Here is a 22,581-nt window from a genome sequence, read left to right on the forward strand (position 1 = left end):
TTCGCATAGCCACTTCCGTGCCCTCTAATTTCTCACATTGACATCATGCTAATTTCTCACATTAACATCATGTTAATCTCTCACATTCGCATAGCCACTTCCGTGCCCTCTAATTTCTCACATTGACATCATGCTAATCTCTTACATTCACATAGCCACTTCCGTGCCCTCTAATTTCTCACATTGACATCATGCTAATCTCTTACATTCACGTAGCCACTTCCGAGCCCTCTAATTTCTCACATTGACATCATGCTAATCTCTTACATTCACGTAGCCACTTCCGTGCCCTCGTCTAGGAGGCCGCTTTGCTTCTTTTCTACATTTACATGCTAGTTTCTCACATTAACGTCACTAACCCTTAGGCTACACCCATTTCAAACCTTTTAAACCAGTCTGCCTCAGCAGCAGACCATGCTTTCCCACCTGATGACGGACGCTTGTGTTGCGCCCGAAACGTCGTGATTTATTTTATTTTATACCTACGATACTTTACCGAAAGAACCAAAGAATATGGATTCCTGCAGTCAGGAAAGCTTCAAATCAAGATTTGGCCACAATGCCATGAAGCACATATCAGGATATTTGTTTTTTGTAAATACGTACCTTTCTTTTTACAATGCAGTACAGTGTTATTTATCATTTATGGTCTGGATAGTGTTATGTTGCTGTCTGTCCAAACTATCTCCCATTTGAGTACATCTGACAGGCTGTCAGCATCTCAAGAAAATATAAAACACGTATAGAATCACTCATCCTCAGTCAAACTGCATTGGCAGTGGTGCACAAGCAAATAACTAAATCTCAGTAAAAAGAAAGGGTTTTCCCTTCAGCATACCTGGAATCCCCTTTACAGTGCTACCTTATTACAGACCAATTCAGACGTTATTGTTAAAATTGCCCCTTATAAATCTCAACGTTCATCCTACAAAGTCCCATCACAAGGGAGAAGCACAGACAAAAAATGTTTTGCCCGTATTGAAACGGCTGTACGCCGTATGGATCTGAAAACTCAAATTTCCCCGTACAAGAGTACGGGTAAACCGTATGGGTTGACAGGTCTGCTTCAGGGCCGAGTTATTGAGGCCACCTCATTGTAGATGTTAACACCGTTGCCTGGTATGCAGGAGGATGTCTCTCTCCCCGTGGATTTTTCTCCGGGTCCTCCGGTTTTCCCCTCCACACTTCGAAACATGCGTTTAGATTATTTGGCTGCTTTAAATGTATACATAAGCCACTTCGTTGAGCTATCATTTGTGGCCAGGTTGCGTCTCCAAAAAAGAGCCACATAGCTTAGTGGGTCTTACCTTGTAAAATAAAAATTTAACAAAAGTTTAATGTCTGCCCTTAAAGGTTTATGGATAATTAAAGAGAACTGTTTTTTGTATATAGTTTGTTGTCCTTTCCCCGTACCTCCGATTAACACGATTGACTTCGTACGGTGCGAAAGAAGTTCAACATACTTTAGCTTGTTCTACGTGTGAAGGAGCAGGGATGATGGGAGTGGTTCATTTGCTATGCTTGAATGTGACAGTAAAAATATCGTTTTGTTAATATTTCATCCTCACATTGCTGCTTTTTGTATTTCATCACTTTGTGAAGTCAATTTATATCGGTGGTTAAATGCATTTATCATGGTTAATATTTCAATCCATTGTTTTGAAAATATCTTCAAATTTCCGCTGTGGAATAACTACCCTGGCTGGATTATTGATAATGAATGTACTTTTGTCATCATCGTTGGGAATACAGTACATGGCTCAAAGGAAACACACTATCCATCTACATTTGCATACTTATTGAAGAATAACAATGTCGCTTGCTGAGAAATGTTTGTAGACCAAAAATATTTTAACATATTTATTTATTAACCTTTTACCAATTTTACATTAGCACATAATTACCACAAGCATTGTGACGACACTTTATACCAGTGAGACAAGCCATCATGCATGCTTTGTCATGAAGTTTTGCATATGCAGCTACTGCCCAATAACTGTTAACTTGTATTGTCAACAATTACCATGAATACATGTCATGTGTTTCTGCTTAAATAAGCAAGGTGTGGTGGCTCACGTTTGTGGTCCTCAGCCAGTGGTGGAAATTCTACATTCCTTTTGTGCGAGGTCAATCACAAGACGGGACAGCCACTGATCCAAAGCAGTACTTATTTTATTGACACTGGGAGGATGGGCTGTCGATGTCCGAGATGTGAAAAGCGAGCCTTCCAATTGTGATGAAATTGCACTAAGCCCCATTACCACCTGGCAAGTTACAGTAATACCCCGGTTTGCGTCGGGGACGCGTTCCTGAAAGGTGGGACAAATATCAAAACAACGTAAAGCAAAGCAATTTTTCGAAATAAACAAAATACTGTAAATAGTACATTGTAGGACGCAGTACGTGTATTTATAAACGATGCACATTAGTGCACGGGGTAGGTTGGGGCAAAGGCTGGGGCGATGGGTACGAGAAAGGACGGATTATGCTGCCAGCGATGCAAGTATGGGGTTCAGGTGATGCAAATCAGGTCATGGTATTAATAAAGTGACGACGTATTTGCAAAACGACGTAAAAGGTGGAAGACGGAAATCGGGGTATTACTGTTTTTGTATTTTCTCATGAAAGCATCGCTGGGTCTCAAGATTTCCAGGAGGATCTGCAATGCAATGTTCTTGTCTCTCGTTTTGCTCCCAACCCACGCCCAATTCCTTTAACCAATATTTCATTAATAGTTAACAATTACATCTTCAAAGGCAGATTCATTCCAAAATTATTTTTAAGGTGCAGTCCAAATGCATGTATTCAAGTAGTTTGCACTTAGTTGGCGTATGATAGCTACTATGTAAACATGCATTTAGTTGAATATGGCATCACGCTTTGTTCTGTTAAATCTTGCATGATGAGGTATTCGTGTCCCGTTATTGCTGACATGCACCCAGTTTAGGACAAAGTGGTCCCCACCCCGTTGATATTACTGACACAAGAAAAGTCCATAATTATTCTAATGAAATGCAATGGCATTTAATGACTTGCAAACAATCCCTTAGGAATTCCAATACACTGGTATACCAAGGATATTTTTATGCTTAGTTAAAACGTAATTATAATTATATACTCACAACTGAAGTAAATAACCTCTATCCAGTTAAAATATAAAATGCAATCCTTTTAAACGTATTTAAACTCGTCATTTTAAATTCCCTTTAAAATCTGAACTAACTCATTGCACAATGTGGTAAATTTTGAATAATTCCAATACGATATACAACAGAAAAATACGTGAATACCAACATATCAGATAATTATATTCTAACTCTTAAAAAATCAATATAGGTGTAGGAAGAAGTAGCATTTTTGTGAATGTTGTTCATACTTATCACTGCATAGTGTTTCTTTGATAGAAAATTGAAGACTAAGAGATGTAAATAGCCCACATGGTATTTCAAGTGACAGTCTGTAGATTTTGTAATACCAGTTTTTTTTACATTCACTTAATTTGCGATTATCATTTTGAAATGTATAATTTCACTTACCATAATAGATACCAGTGAAAACAAATATATAATGTTGTTTCCATTACATCATTGTCAGGACCACTTTCTACAAGAGACACATCCTGACAGTCAGCAACCTCACAGACACAATAATTCCCCTATAATCTCATCAAATGTATGCATACCTGTCGAGTAAAGACTCTTCAACTGTGCAAGCATTTTGTTCTACCTTCAAGACTGTTTCTGTCGCCTCATGAATGAATACAGCCCACTCGGGCGTAAACAATCGGTGCACGGGGTAATGCTAACTTATTTCCCAGTGCTGGAATCAACAGGTGCTGGCTCAGTGTCCTAACAACCCACATCACCCTGTACCACAACCACATACTTGCGAATGAATGTACACGAGAATGAACCTTCAAATGTAAACGTGCGGCTTATAGGCCAAGGCTACTGGTTGCACTCACTCAGATGCGTCCTATTTGGCATATCTCATTGGCCAGCCTCTCCAGGTATTCGGGCAAGTAGCAGTAATCATCGCCGTAAGAGATCACTTTGATGCCTTTGTCCAGCATGTTTTCACGAAGCTTCTTGAAGTTCTCCGGGTTGTCCCTGCAGACTAGCATGAAGTGTTCTAGGTCCGACTTGTTGCGCAGCGCTTCCAGGAACAGCGATTGGAATGTGGGGTCCTCCAGAGTTCGGCCGCACCCCAGGAACAGGAAGGACTTGGTCTCGTACAAAGTTTGGATTGAATTCTGTGGACACAGTCACATCAAGGGATCCTGATACAATTTGGATTCATATAGCACAAATATGGGGAACATGTCTACTTAACATGCATATCACGGGTCATCAACATTAATCGTGTTCTATGTTTTGTCTCTAAATTCTGTCTCCAAAGCCTGCATGAAGGGTATCAGTCACCTGTAACTTTGGCTTCACCAAATATTATGTAGCAGGGTATAAACAGCACTTGATATGAACAGGGCACCTTGATATGCCCATTGCTGCATACAGCACATTGACTGTCTGAAGAATCCAATGTACAACACAACAAATGTGAATTCTTACACACACGATTCAAGGCAAGTATATAAATTGAAATCCTAACAATAGATATAGATCAATTTCATCAATACACCTCTAATATTTAATGCTCACTAAAATGAATTCTATATGCTTAAGCTGACTGGATGTCCAACATCAAACACTGGACAGAATGAAAGCCACCTCGGATAAAATACACAGTGAGTGACTAACAGGTGGAAAGACCACTGCAAGGCCGCAGTGCACGAAGGCACTAGAAGATGCCGAGGCTGACCAAGGGGAATGTGGTCACAGGACAATCACGAACCATTACTTCCGTGTTGCGCAAGATGTTCTTGTAGCCAGCCGGGTGCAGTGCAATGCCGGTTGGGTTGGTGTAGACACCGTGAATGTGCAGCACACTGAATGGCCTCTTTTCTTGTGACCACTCAAGAACCTGTGCACATAAAAGCAAAAAGATAGATTGATGAATGTATTACCTTTGCTTAAGACCAGGCAAGTGCCTAGTGAGAGACCTCAACGACCAATAATCCCAACTAAAAAGATAAGTTTCACTCCCAGCTATTGGCAGGACATTTAACAAGTATGCCACCTCATGTAGAAAAGTGGCCTATTGATTTTTGGATGACCTCCAGAGGATGTTCCCTCACAGGAAGTAAAGGAAAATATATTTGTACTCTTTGGTTCTTTCGGTAGATTCACGTAGGTATAAAGAAAAATAAATTAAATCACGACGTTTCGGGCGCAACACAAGCGTCCGTCATCAGGTGGGACAACCACAGCAAGAAACAATTGCTGAAGTGGGCAAAAGGATTGCTCTAACAAGAGGCTTTATAGGTAAGAGAGGAGGGAGGAGCCAGGGAGGAGAGATAGAGAGGGGGGTGTGGGGTAGGGGGAGTGGAGCACTGCCAAGTGAAGCGCTGCTAGAAGGGAGGGGGCTGTGGGGATAGGGGGAGTGAAGCGCTGCCAAGTAGTTCACTTGGCAGCGCTTCACTCCCCCTACCCCCCCTCTATCTCTCCTCCCGGGCTCCTCCCCCCTCTCTTACCTGTATAGCCTCTTTGTCACAGCAACCCTTTTGCCCACTTCATCATTTGTTTCTTGCTGTGGTTGTCCCACCTGATGACGTACGCTTGTGTTGCGCCCGAAACGTCGTGATTTATTTTATTTTATATCTACGTGACTTTACCGAAAGAACCAGAGAGTATGGATCCCTGCGCAGTCACGAAAACTTCAAATCTAATTTAAAATATATTTGATTCATGAAATTCCACTGAGAGTACAACTGTAATATATTTTGGGGATGGCATTATATATACTCTCGAGGGACACCAATAATAATAAGAGAGACAATGATAAGACATGTTTATATTTTTCAGATGAATACAAAATTTAAACTGAGTTTACTGGTGTGAACAACAATTACATTGAAAATAAGGCTTTACCCTAACTTAACAATACAGCAAAACTCCTCTTATTTGTATACCTATAATCCATTCTTATCTATGCCCCAGAAGATATTTGTGCAAAATCCTATGATCTGCAAGACATTCAACCAAATCATTCGAGCCTCTACATGGATGTGAAGAATGACCTCTTATCCATGGAGCAGTGACATGGCCCAGCAAGTAGACAATTCACCACTTGTTGCAGAGATTCGCAGTTCAAGTCCGATGGCAGCCCTGGTTATTACTATGTGTGTAATAACCATAAAAATACTACGTGCTGTCTGCTTCACAGTGGATGTTAAATATCCCCTAATGGCATTCGAAATGAGCAGGCCACTGTGTGCTGGCCAGTAGTGTACACTTTTTCCAAGTTTAAAAACTACCAATAAATTACTCAATTTGGAATAACACATTGCAAAATTGCACCCTCCTGGCAGGCAAATGGCGATTTCCAGGTCAGGTTCTAAGTCACCTTGTGCCCACAGGGACAGCTGCCATTGGGGGTGCCCTTTCGATTGGGATCTTTTTTTATACTGGAGGAATCAGATGAGCTATGAAGCTCTTTTTCACAGATGTGCAGTAGTTTCACAAATGTCCAGGCCAGATGAGATTGATGTGATGTTTGAGATGAGATTGATGTAAAGCGTTCTGAGATGACCTGGTGTAAAGAGTGCTATATCAAATACTAATTATTATCCATGCAAACGTTGCAAAGATAAATGTAAATTATGAGTTATTTGCGGGTAATTTCTTGACCCTGCTCTCGGCAAAGAATGGCCTACTCGTTGAGAATGAAGTCAGGGGAACTTCAACATGGTCTCCTGAAAGCAGTCAATGAATCCTATGATCCAAGCCTTTGTATGGAAAAGAGTGAACAAGGAATAGCAGTATATTCATTCTGTTATCCCAGCAATTTTGGTGGATCGGTCAGCAGTTGTGCTAAATGGATCGTATTATCCAAGACTTATACAGGGAGAACTGTTCAGGTGAAAGGAGTGATTTGCACCTGCAGTACTCCCACATCAATCTGGGTAAGGCGATTTCCACTGTAGCAGTAAAAATGCAGAAAACTGGCTAAGCGGGGTCATAAAGAGCCAATACCACCGATGTCCAAAGTTCAAATCTAGGCAGCCACCCATGGTGAAACTATTGACTCTTCAGTCCTGTTATCAGTGTTTAACGATAGCATCGATGTTATAGGATAGTATCAAAAATTATCCAATGTTTTTTTTGCCTAATTCTGCCTAATCTTTCACCTATAGTCGCTAACATTTTATATCCCATATATGACTGACTTGTGGCATGAAGGAGCACTTTCTAGTGTTGAGCAATACAGCATTATTCAAGTGACTTCAGAAGTAGTTCTGTAGTATAATTGTGGAGGGTTATCACTTGACATTGAGATGCTCTACTCATGGAAGAAATTCTAAAATAATATTCATATCATAACTTTCATTCAATTGCGTAGCTCAAGTCAAAGTGATTTCCTGCTTAAATAAGCATTGACGCAGTAATCATCTGCTGTTTACAGCCCTGAGCCAGTTGTGAAAATGTATCATTCCGATGGCAGCGGTGAGTTTATCCATAGGACAACCACTGCTGACTTCCCCACAAAGTGGTGCTCATGTTATTGCCCCGCAGAGGGAATATGGACTGAGTCAACCCTCAAGCATAATTTGATCGCAATCTTTCGACTGAGAGCCTCAGCTACCTGGCTGGTTAAATGCCTATCTGACGATAAAATAGGAAAAATCCATGATGCAAAAAGGGGCTGAGATAACTAATGCTGGCACAAACAACCTCAAATACCACGTTATATAATGGTCTGCACTTTGAATGAATGTATCATCACAGACATGACTTGAACAAGGCAAGCTGTGGACTCAAACTTAAAAGGCCAGAGCAGCAAGGCAACATGGCCACTGCGGTGGAAGCATGCAGGCTTAGGCTCACGCACGTTCTTCTCGTCGGTCAGGTCCAGAGACTCGAGGGCCTTGCCGCGCTGCGTGCCGTAGATCTCCAGGAGGTTGTCGAAGTTGGTGGTGAGCACCAGGGCGCCGTGATCCATGAGCTGCAGCACAGACTGCAGCAGGCACTTGCCCGTCTCCTCCATCTTGCTCTCGAGGCCCTCGAAGACGTCGTAGAGACAGTCCTTGAAGAAGGTGGAGCGCACGTTCCCAGTGCGCTTGTGGCCCCCAATCGTGGGAAGAATGAGAAATTGAGACAAAAACAGGATTTTAAAATTTTGATTTGAAGCTTTCGTGACTGCAGTGATTCATATTCTTAGCTCTTTCGGTAAAGTCACGTTGAAGGGAAACAATAAAAAATAAATATAAAACAATAAAAATCCTCACGACGTTTCGACCATAACACAAACGGTCGTCATCAGGTGTGAAAAGCAACGGCAAGAACATTTGAAAGAAGTGTCGGTCCGCATTAATTTTTTTTTTTTAAACGGTGTATTTATTTTTTTATAAAAAACGTCAGCGCCACGCGCAGCGATTTGGCAGTTTATTTAGAAGGACTCCCCCCTCCTCTTTTCAGAACATAGATGGACTAGTCCTTCTAAATAAATTGCCAAATCGCTGCGCGTGGCGCTGACGTTTTTTTAAATAAATAAATACACCGTGTAAAAATAAATAAATTAATGCAGACCGACACTTCTTTCAAATATTTCTTGCCGTTGTTTTTCACACCTGATGACAACCGTTTGTGTTATGGTCGAAACGTAGTGAGAATTTTTATTGTTTTATATATTTTATTATTTTATTGTTTCCCTTCAACGTGACTTTACCGAAAGAGCTAAGATTATAGGATTTTAAATGTTAAAATGTGACTGTTATTACACTCTTTGGTTCTTTCGGTAAAGTCGAACAAGTCGAACAAGCACCAAATATTAACAATAATAATGCTGTGTGCATAGGAAAGCCTCAGCAAGTGTTAAGAGTCTATTTTGAGCAGGGTCCTGCACTGAGAACTTTGGCATAAAACACTCAGGAGCTCTCCTGTTACATTTAAGCTACATACTCATCCAGTGTATGCACTAAATCTAATGGTGGAATGCATACATCCCTGCAGGAACATCCACTGGTATCTTTAAGCTCTCTAAGCTCAAAACCCCATGCCAACAACTCAAATCCTAATAAACACGGATGATCACCGTCCAAGCAATAACCAGGCACGATCCTCATAATCTTCCGAGAACTAACACTGATTTATGGTGATTTGGTGATTTCACTTGGTAATTAGGTGATTTAGAAAAGGTTAACAAGTTAAGATATGATTTAAAGTATTCGTGACTGCAGAGATTCATATTCTTGGTTCTTTCGGTAAAGTCACGTAGAAGAGAAACAATAAAATAATAAAAAAATATATAAATATTAAAAATATCACGACGTTTCGACTGCAACACAAGCAATCATCAGGTGTGAAAACCACAGCAAGAAAATTTTTAAAAAGTGGCGTTTTTTTAACGTAAAAAAAACCCGCCACTTTTTGTCAAACGTAAAGAAAAACGCCACTTTTTTCAAAATTTTCTTGCTGTGGTTTTCACACCTGATGATGATTGCTTGTGTTGCAGTCGAAACGTCGTGAGAATTTTAATTTTTTAAATATTTTTATTATTTTATTGTTTCCCTTCTACGTGACTTTACCGAAAGAATCAAGAATATGTTAAGATATGGTTTAAAATGAACCTGTTATTTAGTGTATGTGAAGTTACTTATGTGGAGTCACTATGGTGTTTAGAGGCAGCTACTGTCACAAGAGTGGAAATGTTCGTCTTGAGTCTCTCTCTGGCATAGTTCTGGTGAGTGTCGGAGAGAGAGCAAGTGAGGACGTGATACTCTGTGTGAACCCGATAGGGCACGTGGCCGGGGCAGGATAGCAAGGAGGCCCAAAAAGGGGGCTCCAGAGACACGTGATATGGGCCAGAGCCTTCTAGTAAGATCTAGAAGGGGGCGTGGCCGAGGGCGGAGCCAGGCCACGCTCATGAGCATAAGGGGGCAGTCCGGAGAGGATTCTGGGCTCTCTGTTGGAATGGAATCCGTCGGTGCTACGTCTCTTCGATCCTCGGTACTCAGTCTTCGATGTTACGCTCGGCATCGTGGGTCAGGCAGTGTGTTACTGACTGACCCGGTTATGTAGTTACCCCGTTGTGGTCTAGTTAACCGTGTAGTTATCACCTAGATGTAGAACCAGTGTACGTCTATGTAGTTAGCCCTGTTGGGTCATTAAATAAACGTGTTGCCTCAAACTCCTGTGTGCCTCCGTATAACGCACTACATATGTTTTCAATTATACAGCAGCCTTGTTCCCTACCTATATCCTCATCAACAATACTTGATATTGCAAGTACCATGCCTCGACACGCACAACCCCAGTGAGGTAGGCTTCTCAGCAATTCCCTTTTCACACCGGGGACAGCTTCTGGATGAGGTCGTGGGCCACATGCACGAGGTCGCGGTCCTCCTGCAGGCTGCGGTGAAAGCGCTTGATCTCTTCGTCCTCCAGGAGGTCGAACTCGCCCGAGGCGTCGAGCAGCGCCTGAATGAGGCCCTTCCAGGACTTAAGCGCGGGCACGCACGGCGCTACGGCGGCGCTGATGCCCGTGCCGATCACCAGCACCAGCTCCTGTGGCCGCTTCAATTTCAGGCTGGGCAGCAGCTTTCTGCATGCACACGCGCAAAGGCACAGTGTATATCGGAGCTAGGACTGCATTGTGGCTGTTGGTGCTAACCAAAGAGAGGTTCGATTTCTTCAACAACCCTTAATATTACAGGTGTGGTGGTACATGTCTTCGATCCAGTGATTTGTAGGAGTTATTGGAATATGCAAACATTATCGTGCGCAGTGAAACTCTACACCTGTTGCGCTACGAGTTCATAGCCCTGAGATGGCAGTACAAGTGTAATCACCGCATGCATGTGGGTTTTCTCTTGCTACTCTAGTTTCCTTTCATGTGTGAAACACATATTAAAGCGAAATGGACACATATGCCAATTCAGTGCAGTGTATGGTTGAATTAACTCATGAATGTATGGCGAGCGAGCAAGCCCATTTAAGCCTTGAATCCAAGCATCCCAAGTAAAATCCAGTAATATAGTCTCTACTGCCATCTATGGGTCATTTTGTATCCGATAATTCTACGACATCCACCAAACCTGCCTCCAACAACACTTGATTAAAAGCTGTTGTCAAGTAAATCTCTGATCTGTCTATGGGAGTGTTCTCTCATGTAAAGATGTTCCTAATATCCCAACTTCCTCCTACATGTAAACATACTCAACATGAAAATGATGTAACATCCAAAGCAGGGTCCTCCTGAAAGAATCCTAAACATTATAGGATTTAACATATAATACTATATATATATGGAGCACATATCAGCACTCTCACAGTTTGGTTATGTGGGACCATACCTTGTCTTATGAGCAGGCACAGCACCGTCTTGGGCATTGTGATCATTCACAGTCATGGAGCCCCGATCCTCCACACCACTCCGATCCTTTGCAATCACGCTGCCTTGATCCGAATTCATGATCACGTTTTCACTGCGACACAACAAAAAAATAATGTTACACAAAGTGCAGAGCACATTACTGTTTGGGTAGCCTTGTGTTGTGTTCGTCACTGAACCAGTTCACGCTATTCGTTGCACACGGTTGCAATTTATTTTGCATGCGGTTACAATTTACTTGGCTCGGTCGGCGTTAGCCGCTGAGGTCGTGACGGAATTTTTTTTAATTCCTGTTGCTCCATGCCCTCCTATGCCGCTTCTGTTTGTGGGCGATATTGCCACATAAAATACATCTTGATTGAGTTTGATCAAACTTTCAAGCTACTTGTGATGTTTCGTATTTAAAAAAGCGCATTGTCAGCTGTAAATCAGATGTTGAAAGACTCTATTATGCCAACTGCAAGAGTTTATCACCGTGTACAAATGCCACAGTTTAAAATCACAAATGTGAAAAGTAAAGAAGAAAAACACATCCACGTGAATATCTACACCAGGGGTCGGGAACCTTTTTGACTAAGAGAGCCATGAAAGCAAAAAATTTGGAAATTTATTTCAGTGAGAGCCATATAATATATTTTAAAAGTGAATTCAACTAAATGTCAGTATAATAAGCCTCTGAATTTATTCTTTTAAATAATGTTGTTATAACACTCACAATTAATGCGACTTCTGGTGCTGCATGGATTTGCTGATGTCTTTGTAGTCGGGTTGGTACTTGGTGAGGTTAAGCTTCATGCAAGCGTTGAGGCTTTCATCCGTTAAACGTGATCGTAGGTTGGACTTGATGTTTTTAAGATGTGAGAATGACTGCTCACATGCATACGTAGATCCAAACATGGTCAATACAGCAATACTCACACGCTGCAGTGTGTGGTATGTGACAGGAAGCGCGTTCCAAGTTTTGAGAATCAGCTGGTCTTCGGGTTGGAGTTTTTTCATTTCTGTCCACATGTGCTTGCTCGCCAACTCCGCTTTCTGTCGTGTGATTCTTTCCAAATCTTCATTCAGTGACTTGAACTTATTCACCCACATGTCTGAGGCCTTCAGGTCAGCCACTTCTGCTTCAAAATCTCTGACGGAGACACCAGGGATGTAATTCAGGTCGGCTGTGTTCAGTGAACACTCGTTTGGATGGGTGATGAACTTAAAAAGACGAGTGTGCTCACGAAATTCTCCAAAGCGTGCTTTGAAGGACTGTAGGAGACTGGATGTGCAGCCAGCTAGCTGGTGGAGATCAAGGTTTTGAATGGGCTCACTTGCTGTGCATGCATCTTTAAATTGGCTCAGTTTTTCAAAATGTAGTAAACGACCTGTTTCAAGATCCGTGATGAAAAGCTCCAGCTTGTTTTCAAAAGCAAATACAGCTTGTTGAAGGGATAACACTGTATTTCCAATGCCTTGCATTTTCACGTTGAGCTGGTTCAGATGTTCAGTCAGATCTACGAGATAGTAAAACTTGAGGAGCCACTCGGTGTCGGCTAGCTCAGGATGCCCGACGCCTTTCATTTCAAGGAAAGTCCGGATTTCGTTCAGGCAAGCCGCAAAACGGCTAAGCACCTTCCCTCTTGACAACCAACGCACATTGCTGTGCAAAAGCAGACCAGGATATTCTTAGTTTTTTCGGTAAAGTCACGTTGAAGAGAAACAACAAAATAACAAAATATATATAAAACAATAAAAAATTCTCACGACGTTTCGACCATAACTCAAACGGTCATCATCAGGTGTGTCGGTTTGCATAAATTTTTTTTTTTTAAAGCGGCATATTTATTTATTTATATATATAAAAATAACGTTTGCGTCACGCGCAACGATTGGCTGTTTGCCAGGACTAGTCCATCTATTTTTTGAAAAGAGGAGGGGGGAGACGAAATTTGTTTTTATGTATGCTGTCTGAAAGGCACTGTAAGCGTGAACAATCAATCAAGAACTGAAATGATTTATCAAATCTTTCCAATGATTGCTAAGATAGAATCCATCTTCTCGGTTGAAATTGTCTCTGTGTTTGTATATGTGGATAGCCTCATGAACGAATCTCTCATGGAAGCCAGATGGCTTACAAAGAACCTCCGTCTTGGAAAAGTCAATGGCATGTGAGCCTACTGAATTAGAACAATGATCTGCTACGGCCGAGGTGTTGGTCCTACCGTGTTTAAGGTCTGCTTTATGTTCACGAATGCGGTCCGAGATATGGCGTTTGGTTTCTCCAATGTAACTACTACCACAGAGGCAACTTAGTTTGTAGACACCAGGGTATTGTATGTCCGGAATCACATCTTTTACAGACGGAACCAGATCACGGATTTTATGTAATGTGTTGAAACGGACCTGGATCTTGTGTTTATTCAAGATTTTGGAGATCTTTTTTGTGATCCCAGCAATGTAGGGTAAAGTGATGGTTTTGAAAGGCTCCTCAAGAGGGTTCTTCTTCATGGTTTGAGTGATAGCTTTGCGGATTGTATAGTCGGAGTAACCATTAGCCCTAAGAGCCTGGTGTACGTGCTTGAGTTCACTGCTTATGTGTTCCTGGTCGGATATGCATTTGAGACTGACGCCATCCAGACTGCCACTCTGCGCCCAACCTTGTGGAAGAGGTACGTGGATGACACTTTTGTCATCTGGCCACATGGCCGGCCTGCTCTAGACCAATTCTTCGACCACATCAATTCCATACACCCAGCCATCAGATTTACCATGGAAGTCGAAATAGATGGCAAGATACCTTTTTTGGATGTCCTAATTAAAAAGAGACCTGATGGTTCAATGAGCCACTCTGTCTACAGGAAAGATACCCATACGGATGCTTATCTGAAACCGGATTCCCACCACCATCCATCACAGAAGAATTCTCTCATCAAGACTCTGTATCATAGAGCCCAATGCATATCCGACCAGGAACACATAAGCAGTGAACTCAAGCACGTACACCAGGCTCTTAGGGCTAATGGTTACTCCGACTATACAATCCGCAAAGCTATCACTCAAACCATGAAGAAGAACCCTCTTGAGGAGCCTTTCAAAACCATCACTTTACCCTACATTGCTGGGATCACAAAAAAGATCTCCAAAATCTTGAATAAACACAAGATCCAGGTCCGTTTCAACACATTACATAAAATCCGTGATCTGGTTCCGTCTGTAAAAGATGTGATTCCGGACATACAATACCCTGGTGTCTACAAACTAAGTTGCCTCTGTGGTAGTAGTTACATTGGAGAAACCAAACGCCATATCTCGGACCGCATTCGTGAACATAAAGCAGACCTTAAACACGGTAGGACCAACACCTCGGCCGTAGCAGATCATTGTTCTAATTCAGTAGGCTCACATGCCATTGACTTTTCCAAGACGGAGGTTCTTTGTAAGCCATCTGGCTTCCATGAGAGATTCGTTCATGAGGCTATCCACATATACAAACACAGAGACAATTTCAACCGAGAAGATGGATTCTATCTTAGCAATCATTGGAAAGATTTGATAAATCATTTCAGTTCTTGATTGATTGTTCACGCTTACAGTGCCTTTCAGACAGCATACATAAAAACAAATTTCGTCTCCCCCCTCCTCTTTTCAAAAAATAGATGGACTAGTCCTGGCAAACAGCCAATCGTTGCGCGTGACGCAAACGTTATTTTTATATATATAAATAAATAAATATGCCGCTTTAAAAAAAAAAAAATTTATGCAAACCGACACACCTGATGATAACCGTTTGAGTTATGGTCGAAACGTCGTGAGAATTTTTTATTGTTTTATATATATTTTGTTATTTTGTTGTTTCTCTTCAACGTGACTTTACCGAAAAAACTAAGAATATGAATTACTGCAGTCACGAAAGCTTTAAATCAAAATTCAGACCAGGATAGTTATTTACAACTTCATCCAGCAGTGTTTTAAACTGGCGATCATTTAAGGCTCGGGCAACAATAAAGTTGATCACACGAATGACCAGCGACATCACTTCGCCAAACTGCCTGTCACACATCTGAGCACAAAGTGCCTCCTGGTGTATAATGCAATGGAAACTTAGGATGGGTCTATTTTCATGTTCACGGAGAAGCGCCACAAATCCTTTGTTTTTCCCCACCATACACGGAGCACCATCAGTACACACTGAGAGAAGTTTATCCATAGGTAGACTTTTTTCTTGAGCAAACTCCATGAAAGACTTGAATAAATCCTCACCTCTTGTGGACCCTTTTAATGGCAGAACAGCAAGACTTTCTTCGCGCAGTGTGTCACCAACAGCATATCTTGCAATCACACTGAACTGCGACAAATGGCTCACGTCTGTTGACTCATCCAAAGCCAGAGAAAAGAACGGCGCTGCATTTATGTCCTTCACTTGCGTTTCCTCCACTTTGTTTGCCATCACGATGGTACGATCATGAACAGTTCTTGCCGACAGAGGCATGTCTTGTATCCGTTTGATTATCTTGTCTTTGTTCGGAAGATCATCAAAAAGTTCATTGGCTACATCCAGCATGAACGTTTTAGCATACTCGCCATCTGTGAATGGTTTTCCGTTCCTCACTATTGCTAAAGAACCAGCAAAGCTAGCCGAATTATAGTCACCTTGCCGGGTCCATACGCGGAGTTGCTGCTGGCTAGCTTGCACCCTGCTCAGAAGCTCTTGGCACGCTTTCTTTCTGCTGTCTCCCGCAGGGTATTTTGATGCAAAGGTAGCGTGGCGCGTGTCGAAGTGCCGCTTTACATTCGACCGTTTCAACGATGTAATTTTGTCATTGCAAATTAGACACACCGCAGAACCCGCTCTCTCCACAAAGGCGAATTCTTCGGTCCATTCGTCCTGAAATGTACGATACTCGTCGTCTTTTTTTCTTTTCGCCATCTTCTTCGTCGAAGGGTTAGCTTTGAGCTAATGACCGAGCAGACGCAGTCTCAGACTGATTCAAAAGGGGGTGTTTACCTGTTTTACCCAGCAACGGCAAACGTAGGCCAGTATCATCCAATTAAAATAATGGACAATTGCTCCTGCAGCCCTGAACAGGACATGCGCAGTGAAAAATCGATGGATGGATTAAAACAAGTGAGAATATTTTGTTTTATCTGCGAGCCATATGCAATCATCAAAAGAGCCACATCTGGCTCGCGAGCCATAGGTTCCCGACCCCTGATCTACACTATGACAGTGTATTTTAAAAGAGAATGTTAATCTTAATTTGTGCTCACCCAGATAATATAATACATATATAAAAGAGGTGCCTTCAACCGGTGTATTTAAAAATATATATATTCTGAGAATATGTTGTATATTTTTGGAATGACCATATAACCATGAGTTTCAATACATCACTGACAAATTAAAATATTTTTCTTACTGACAAAAGGTCACGTGTTTGAATATAACTTTCAATATTACCACTGTCAAGTGAAATGCCATGTGAATAAGTACTAGAACGATTCTGCTCATCACGTGCCCTTGGGTTTTAACATTTGCTCAATCACTACTTATGAATGTGCCCTGGACCTTTGGGTGTACAAATAAGGCAAATGAAAAGCATACTTTCACAAAACAAACATGTATTCGTTGAACCTTCACAACTTAGGTGTTAAATTACAATACAATGCAGGACCGTCTATGTGCACTTTTGTGTAAATGTTATCAGATGAGGTAGGATTTGAGCAGTGGCAACTCTACATAGTGGATGTGGTGTACCGGGCCACCCAGGGCAACTCAATTAAGCCCAACTCTGAATAGTACAATTAAATTATGGGCTCACATCATACATCTGTGTATTCCCTGTTTTGTGCCTGGGTGCAGTTAGAGTTCCGAGCAGTGTTGGCAAGATACAGCAGTGTTGGCAAGATAAAGTGTTGAAAATTCCGTTGTAGTCTATCAACATCAGCACTTCTCTTGACTGCATTTGATCAACTGCAATATTTCATTTTAGATGCAATGAGGCGATGAGAGGATGAGGTCATACGCAAGCCGAATAAAGACTGAGGCGCATGGGTGGCATCTAGAAGGATCCAGCAGCATCCCGCCTTGTGCGATGCTATGCCAAGGTAGCTGTGCGACCGCTTATTCCTACTCGCGCGACGTTATATCCAATTCACACCCGCATTATATCCAATTCACACCCGCGTTATATCCAATTCGCATCCGCGTTATAGAAAAAAGTGTTCCCTAATACATTGATCGCGCTTTGAAAACATGTGTTATGGGAGAACAGACTTGTACCTGGTGCAGTGTGTGAACACACAGGGGGAGACAGTGGCCGCCCGTGTGTGTAGTGCTGATCACTCTCTCGCGGGCCTGTACTCGCCAGCTAAACACACATACACGCACGCAAAGTTTACATTTTATCAAAAAAATGCATGCGACGTCAGATTATTGTCCACCCCCGATGCAGGAGTTGGGATTTGCGAGTTGCAAAGGACACAACTTGTAAAATTATCCTGATAAAGCCTTGCGTCCACAGCACCTGAACATTCCATAACGCTTGCCACGCGCAGCCCATTGTCAATCCACTACTAGATGAGGGCCTTCCCACGCCATGCAGGTTCTGGGTTACCTGATCAAAATTCACCATAATGCCATAATGCTCATGGTGGGTTGACGAGGGCTGGGAGAGCACAGAAATCGCAGTACAACAATGGATTTGGCTGTTTGCTCTCTGCTGCCTATCACGTAAAGCCATGGTCGAGTACAATCTGTGCACGGTGGTAGCACATCCGAGAACTATGTAGGCTGCTGAGCTTTCCAGATCCGAGATATTTGGGGTGAGTTTCTTCCAAAGAATTTTACACGACAGAAACGCGAAGTACCAATGCTATTCGCGTTCAAGCTTTACACGGATTGCCAAGTCGCAACAGCGGTAGCACATTCGTGAACTAAACAGTTACAACAATGGTTCATACTATAGATTTTTGTTTGTGTTAGATCGCGTAAATGTGTCATTAAACCGCCACAGCCAATAAGTACGTTTTGTCACGTAAACGGAACATGCCAATTGGTTACTCGTACAGCACACCCGTGCGTTGGAGAACAAATCCACAACATTTACAATCTGAGTACAACGTTTCACTGGTAATTACAACCAGCATTATCAGTTGACAGCCAGACGATGGTGCCTGCCAGCACTGTATGAAATGTAAGAGTTTAACACAAAGTAGCAAGCACGAGGTAGCACCGGGAGCAATGCACGCAGAGCACACTTAAAAGTGCAACACTTTCAAGCCCTGGTGGTAATAGCTGGTGGAAGGACTTCCACAAGAGAGAGCTCTTTGGGGGGTATTTGGTCTCTTCTTCCAGATGAATTGGACGAGGTGAGCGCACCCACACTTTAGGCAATGTGGTTATTGTGGTGGTATCCATCTACACTAGTGTAGTGAGTTCAACTGAGTCGCAGACGTTGTTCCTTTTAAAGGCAACACCTTTATTTGTAACACCGTAACACAAAGGGGTAACTGCCCCTTTACCAGATACAACCTAGGGTGGTGACCACCCAGCTAGCTGCACTATACAGGGGAGTTACAGCTACAAAGGGTCGGACCCTCACTCGGATCTCCGGCCATGTGGTCCCTGGTAGGACGAAGCGCTTCCAGCTTGAGACGCAGAGCTTCCAGCTTGTAGAACGAAGAGACCCCCGGTCACCCTCGCAGGGATCCGCCTTATATCCCACTCCGGTGGGGGGAGCTCCGCCCTCGGCCTCGTCCACCTTAAACATTCTCGTTCCCTCTCGATCCTTCTCAAGAGCTCTCTCCGGACACGTGATCACCCACCAGTCTCCCCACCAGGGGCCACCTGTGTGGACATTCCGGATCACGTGTCCACGGGGTCAACCAGAGTGCCACGGCCCAGGGCAACACTGCCCCTGGGCTGCCGCTCACCCCCTCCCCCTGGGGGGAAGCCCCCACCACATGCTGTGCGTGGTGCCTGCACTATCCCAGTGTTCACCAAGCCCCGCTAGGGCTGGTACTACACACAGCCACCCGCACGGTGCTGTCCCCGCTAGGGCTGGTACTACACACAGCCACCCGCACGGTGCTGTCCCCGCTAGGGCTGGTACTACACACAGCCACCCGCACGGTGCTGTCCCCGCTAGGGCTGGTACTACACACAGCCACCCACACGGTGCTGTCCCCGCTAGGGCTGGGGTTACACACAGTCACCCACACGGTACTGTCCCCGCTAGGGCTGGTACTACACACAGCCACCCACACGGTGCTGTCCCCGCTAGGGCTGGGGTTACACACAGCCACCCACACGGTACTGTCCCCGCTAGGGCTGGTGCTACACACAGCCACCCACACGGTGCTGTCCCCGCTAGGGCTGGGGTTACACACAGCCACCCGCACGGTGCTGTCCACGCTAGGGCTGGTACTACACACAGCCACCCATACGGTGCTGTCCACGCTAGGGCTGGTACTACACACAGCCACCCACACGGTGCTGTCCCCGCTAGGGCTGGTGTTACACACAGCCACCCTCACGGTGCTGTCCACGCTAGGGCTGGTACTACACACAGCCACCCGCACGGTGCTGTCCCCGCTAGGGCTGGTGTTACACACAGCCACCCACACGGTGCTGTCCCCGCTAGGGCTGGTGTCACACAGCCACCCACACGGTGCTGTCCACGCTAGGGCTGGTACTACACACACCCACCCACACGGTGCTGTCCACGCTAGGGCTGGTGTTACACACAGCCACCCACACGGTGCTGTCCCCGCTAGGGCTGGTGTCACACAGCCACCCACACGGTGCTGTCCCCGCTAGGGCTGGTGTCACACACAGCCACCCACACGGTGCTGTCCCCGCTAGGGCTGGTGTCACACAGCCACCCACACGGTGCTGTCCCCGCTAGGGCTGGTGTTACACACAGCCACCCACACGGTGCTGTCCCCGCTAGGGCCGGGGTTACACACAGCCACCCGCACGGTGCTGTCCACGCTAGGGCTGGTACTACACACAGCCACCCACACGGTGCTGTCCACGATGTAGGAACATCGAACGGCACGAGCCTTCCGGGCCGGCACCATACAGTGACATCCTTGATGACATCCTTGATGTCGCTACACCAGTTTAACACGTAGGCTTTCGTGACCAATATCATCCATAATACAGGTTTTTTTGTGGGGGGAGGGGAGGGGGTTAGATCGCATAAATATACACTACCACTGCTGGGGGGTAAGAAGCTTGCCCACCACCACCACCAACCCCTACATTATTTCGGGACATCGAATCGACCCGGGGCCGGAGTACCTCTGCAACTGCAAGGCGGCCGAGTGGTCCGGTCGCCAACGCCGCATGGCAAGCTTCAAGGATTTCTAGCGCGTACAACGCGATGCCCATCGCGGCACTATTCATCGTTGTTATTATGCTGGGTACTGCAGTTTACAGCCGCGGGGTTCGCGTACAATTAAAACTCAACGCCGCGGCCCTCGAGAATGACAAAATATACAACGGGCGACGTTTCGGGCAACAGCCCCTTTTTTTGTCCGAAAACGTCGCCTTTTATTTTACTTCCAACGAAGGCGGCGGCGTGGCACCCCGTCGCCCATCTGAGGCCGCTGCGTTGCCGACGGATGCGTCGACTTGTGTTGTGGCTATTTATTTGTTGTTGTCGTTGTTTTAAATGATCGAGGAGCGGGAGTGCGATGAGGTTCACTTACCACAAAGGTTGCGCCTGCCTCGCTACGGCGACTCTGCCGGGACAAACAAAACGCGTTTTTTTTGTCATCACCGCAAAGTGCGTGCGTTTGGGTTGAATGCAGTACTCGATTCCTTGCGAATTTTATTTTAAATTTCGGTGTTTGGACGTCTTAACATCTTGTTTTTTTTTATTTGCCGGAAAGGGTGAACGCTATTTTTTCATACTTTGCTACTGGCGAAAAGGGTATCACATGTTGTAGCTGCTCACCCCTGACCGTGCATGGTCCTTGTGCTGCTCGCCTTTTGGCGTTGTTTAGCTGCTCTGACACTGCTAAGTGAGAATAAGTTTCAAAGACAATGGCATTTATTGTCAGAAAATTGTTGTTTGCATGTTCACCACGAGTACGTGTGGTTAATGCAGTGCTCGAATTTCTTGCAAAAGGTTTATATTTGGTGTTTGAACACCTTTAACAGAAAGGGTAAAACCTATTTTTATTTTTTTCAAAGCCCGTTTTGCTTTCTCTGTTCGGCTGGCGATATGCTGACGATGTATCGCACGATATAAGTATCGGCGATAATTATATTGTTTAAAAAAAAAAATCCCGTCCCCACCGTCTATTTTTGCCCGTTTCAGATTGCTGAAGTTCCTAGCACATTGATTAATTAACACGCTCAATATTGCAATAAATGGTTGTACGAATATTGTAAATGGCTACTATTAAAGGATCGGTTACGTGCGGTTAACCGCGTACGGTGCGAACGAAGTTCAACGAACACACGCGCGATGTGCAGTGTTGTCTATTTATCAAAACGTGTACATTGGTTCGCATACTGGAATTACAATCCAGAAGATTCGACTTCCCGGCGCGGGTGTTAGAAGCGGGTCAGTTTTTAAATGAAAAAATACTATCCACCCCTGTTCAGCCAGCAGTGCAAATGGGTACTGTACGTATCACAGCTGATACAGAAATAAAAGGAGATTCCAAGCCAATGCATTTATTATGTTTGCCACAAGTATGCGTGGTGCCTGCAAACTTGATAGCTTGTAAATTGGTATGTATTTGGTGTTCGAACGTCTTCACATTTAATTTATGGCCAGAAAGGGTAAAGCATGTTCTTATATTATTTTTTTTTCTATCTACGTGGCTTTGCCGAAAGACCCAAAGAATAAGAACATGTTCTTACATATTTAAAATAAATTCGATCCTGACAAAAGGATCCTATATATATACATTTGAGAATGACGCGAGTTTTTTACCCGTACCAACATGGCCGCGTCTCGCCCCATTCGACGCGAAGTTCTACCCCATACCAACATGACCGCGTCTCGCCCTTTCGACACGGAGTTGTACCCGTACTAACATGGCCGCGTCTCGCCCCATTCGACGCGAAGTTCTACCCCATACCAACATGGCCGCGTCTCGCCCAATTCGCTCACACATTGGAAAGCGCGT

The 22,581-nt window shown here is 44.0% G+C and overlaps 1 protein-coding gene across 5 annotated transcripts; it reads right to left on the minus strand.

Moving 5' to 3' along the window:
• Nucleotides 1-1,847: 1,847 nt before the first annotated feature.
• On the minus strand, nucleotides 1,848-22,026 carry LOC116948091 (protein FAM118B-like). Of its 5 annotated transcripts, XM_076071231.1 has the most exons (8): nucleotides 21,148-22,023; nucleotides 17,714-17,801; nucleotides 11,411-11,542; nucleotides 10,407-10,659; nucleotides 7,948-8,175; nucleotides 4,852-4,980; nucleotides 3,965-4,252; nucleotides 1,848-2,309 (listed from the first exon to the last, which is right to left on the minus strand). In XM_076071231.1, exons 3-7 carry the CDS (start codon nucleotides 11,527-11,529, stop codon nucleotides 3,965-3,967), a joined length of 1,017 nt encoding a protein of 338 aa, XP_075927346.1. In that variant the 5' UTR covers nucleotides 11,530-11,542; nucleotides 17,714-17,801; nucleotides 21,148-22,023; the 3' UTR covers nucleotides 1,848-2,309. The 5 variants fall into 5 exon arrangements, with proteins under 5 accessions (XP_075927346.1, XP_032820316.1, XP_032820313.1 ...); XM_032964425.2 differs by having other exon boundaries at nucleotides 1,848-4,252; nucleotides 4,858-4,980; nucleotides 21,148-22,026; XM_032964422.2 differs by lacking the exon at nucleotides 21,148-22,023 and adding an exon at nucleotides 20,999-21,139 and having other exon boundaries at nucleotides 1,848-4,252.
• Between the last annotated feature and the right edge of the window lie 555 nt (nucleotides 22,027-22,581).

Source organism: Petromyzon marinus, chromosome 32 (genome assembly GCF_048934315.1).
Source record: "Petromyzon marinus isolate PM22_M1 ecotype Great Lakes invasive population chromosome 32, UKy_Petmar_22M1.pri1.0, whole genome shotgun sequence".
Lineage (NCBI taxonomy): Eukaryota > Metazoa > Chordata > Hyperoartia > Petromyzontiformes > Petromyzontidae > Petromyzon > Petromyzon marinus.

Excerpts from the sequence above, each read along its gene's own strand:
- LOC116948091 (XM_076071231.1), bottom strand. The coding sequence starts at position 11,529 with ATGAATTCGGATCAAGGCAGCGTGATTGCAAAGGATCGGAGTGGTGTG. Across the intron at positions 8,176-10,406 it reads TCATCCAGAAGCTGTCCCCG|CGCACTGGGAACGTGCGCTC; the intron begins GTGTGAAAAGGG and ends GGGGGCCACAAG. Across the intron at positions 4,981-7,947 it reads ACCTGACCGACGAGAAGAAC|GTTCTTGAGTGGTCACAAGA; the intron begins GTGCGTGAGCCT and ends TTATGTGCACAG.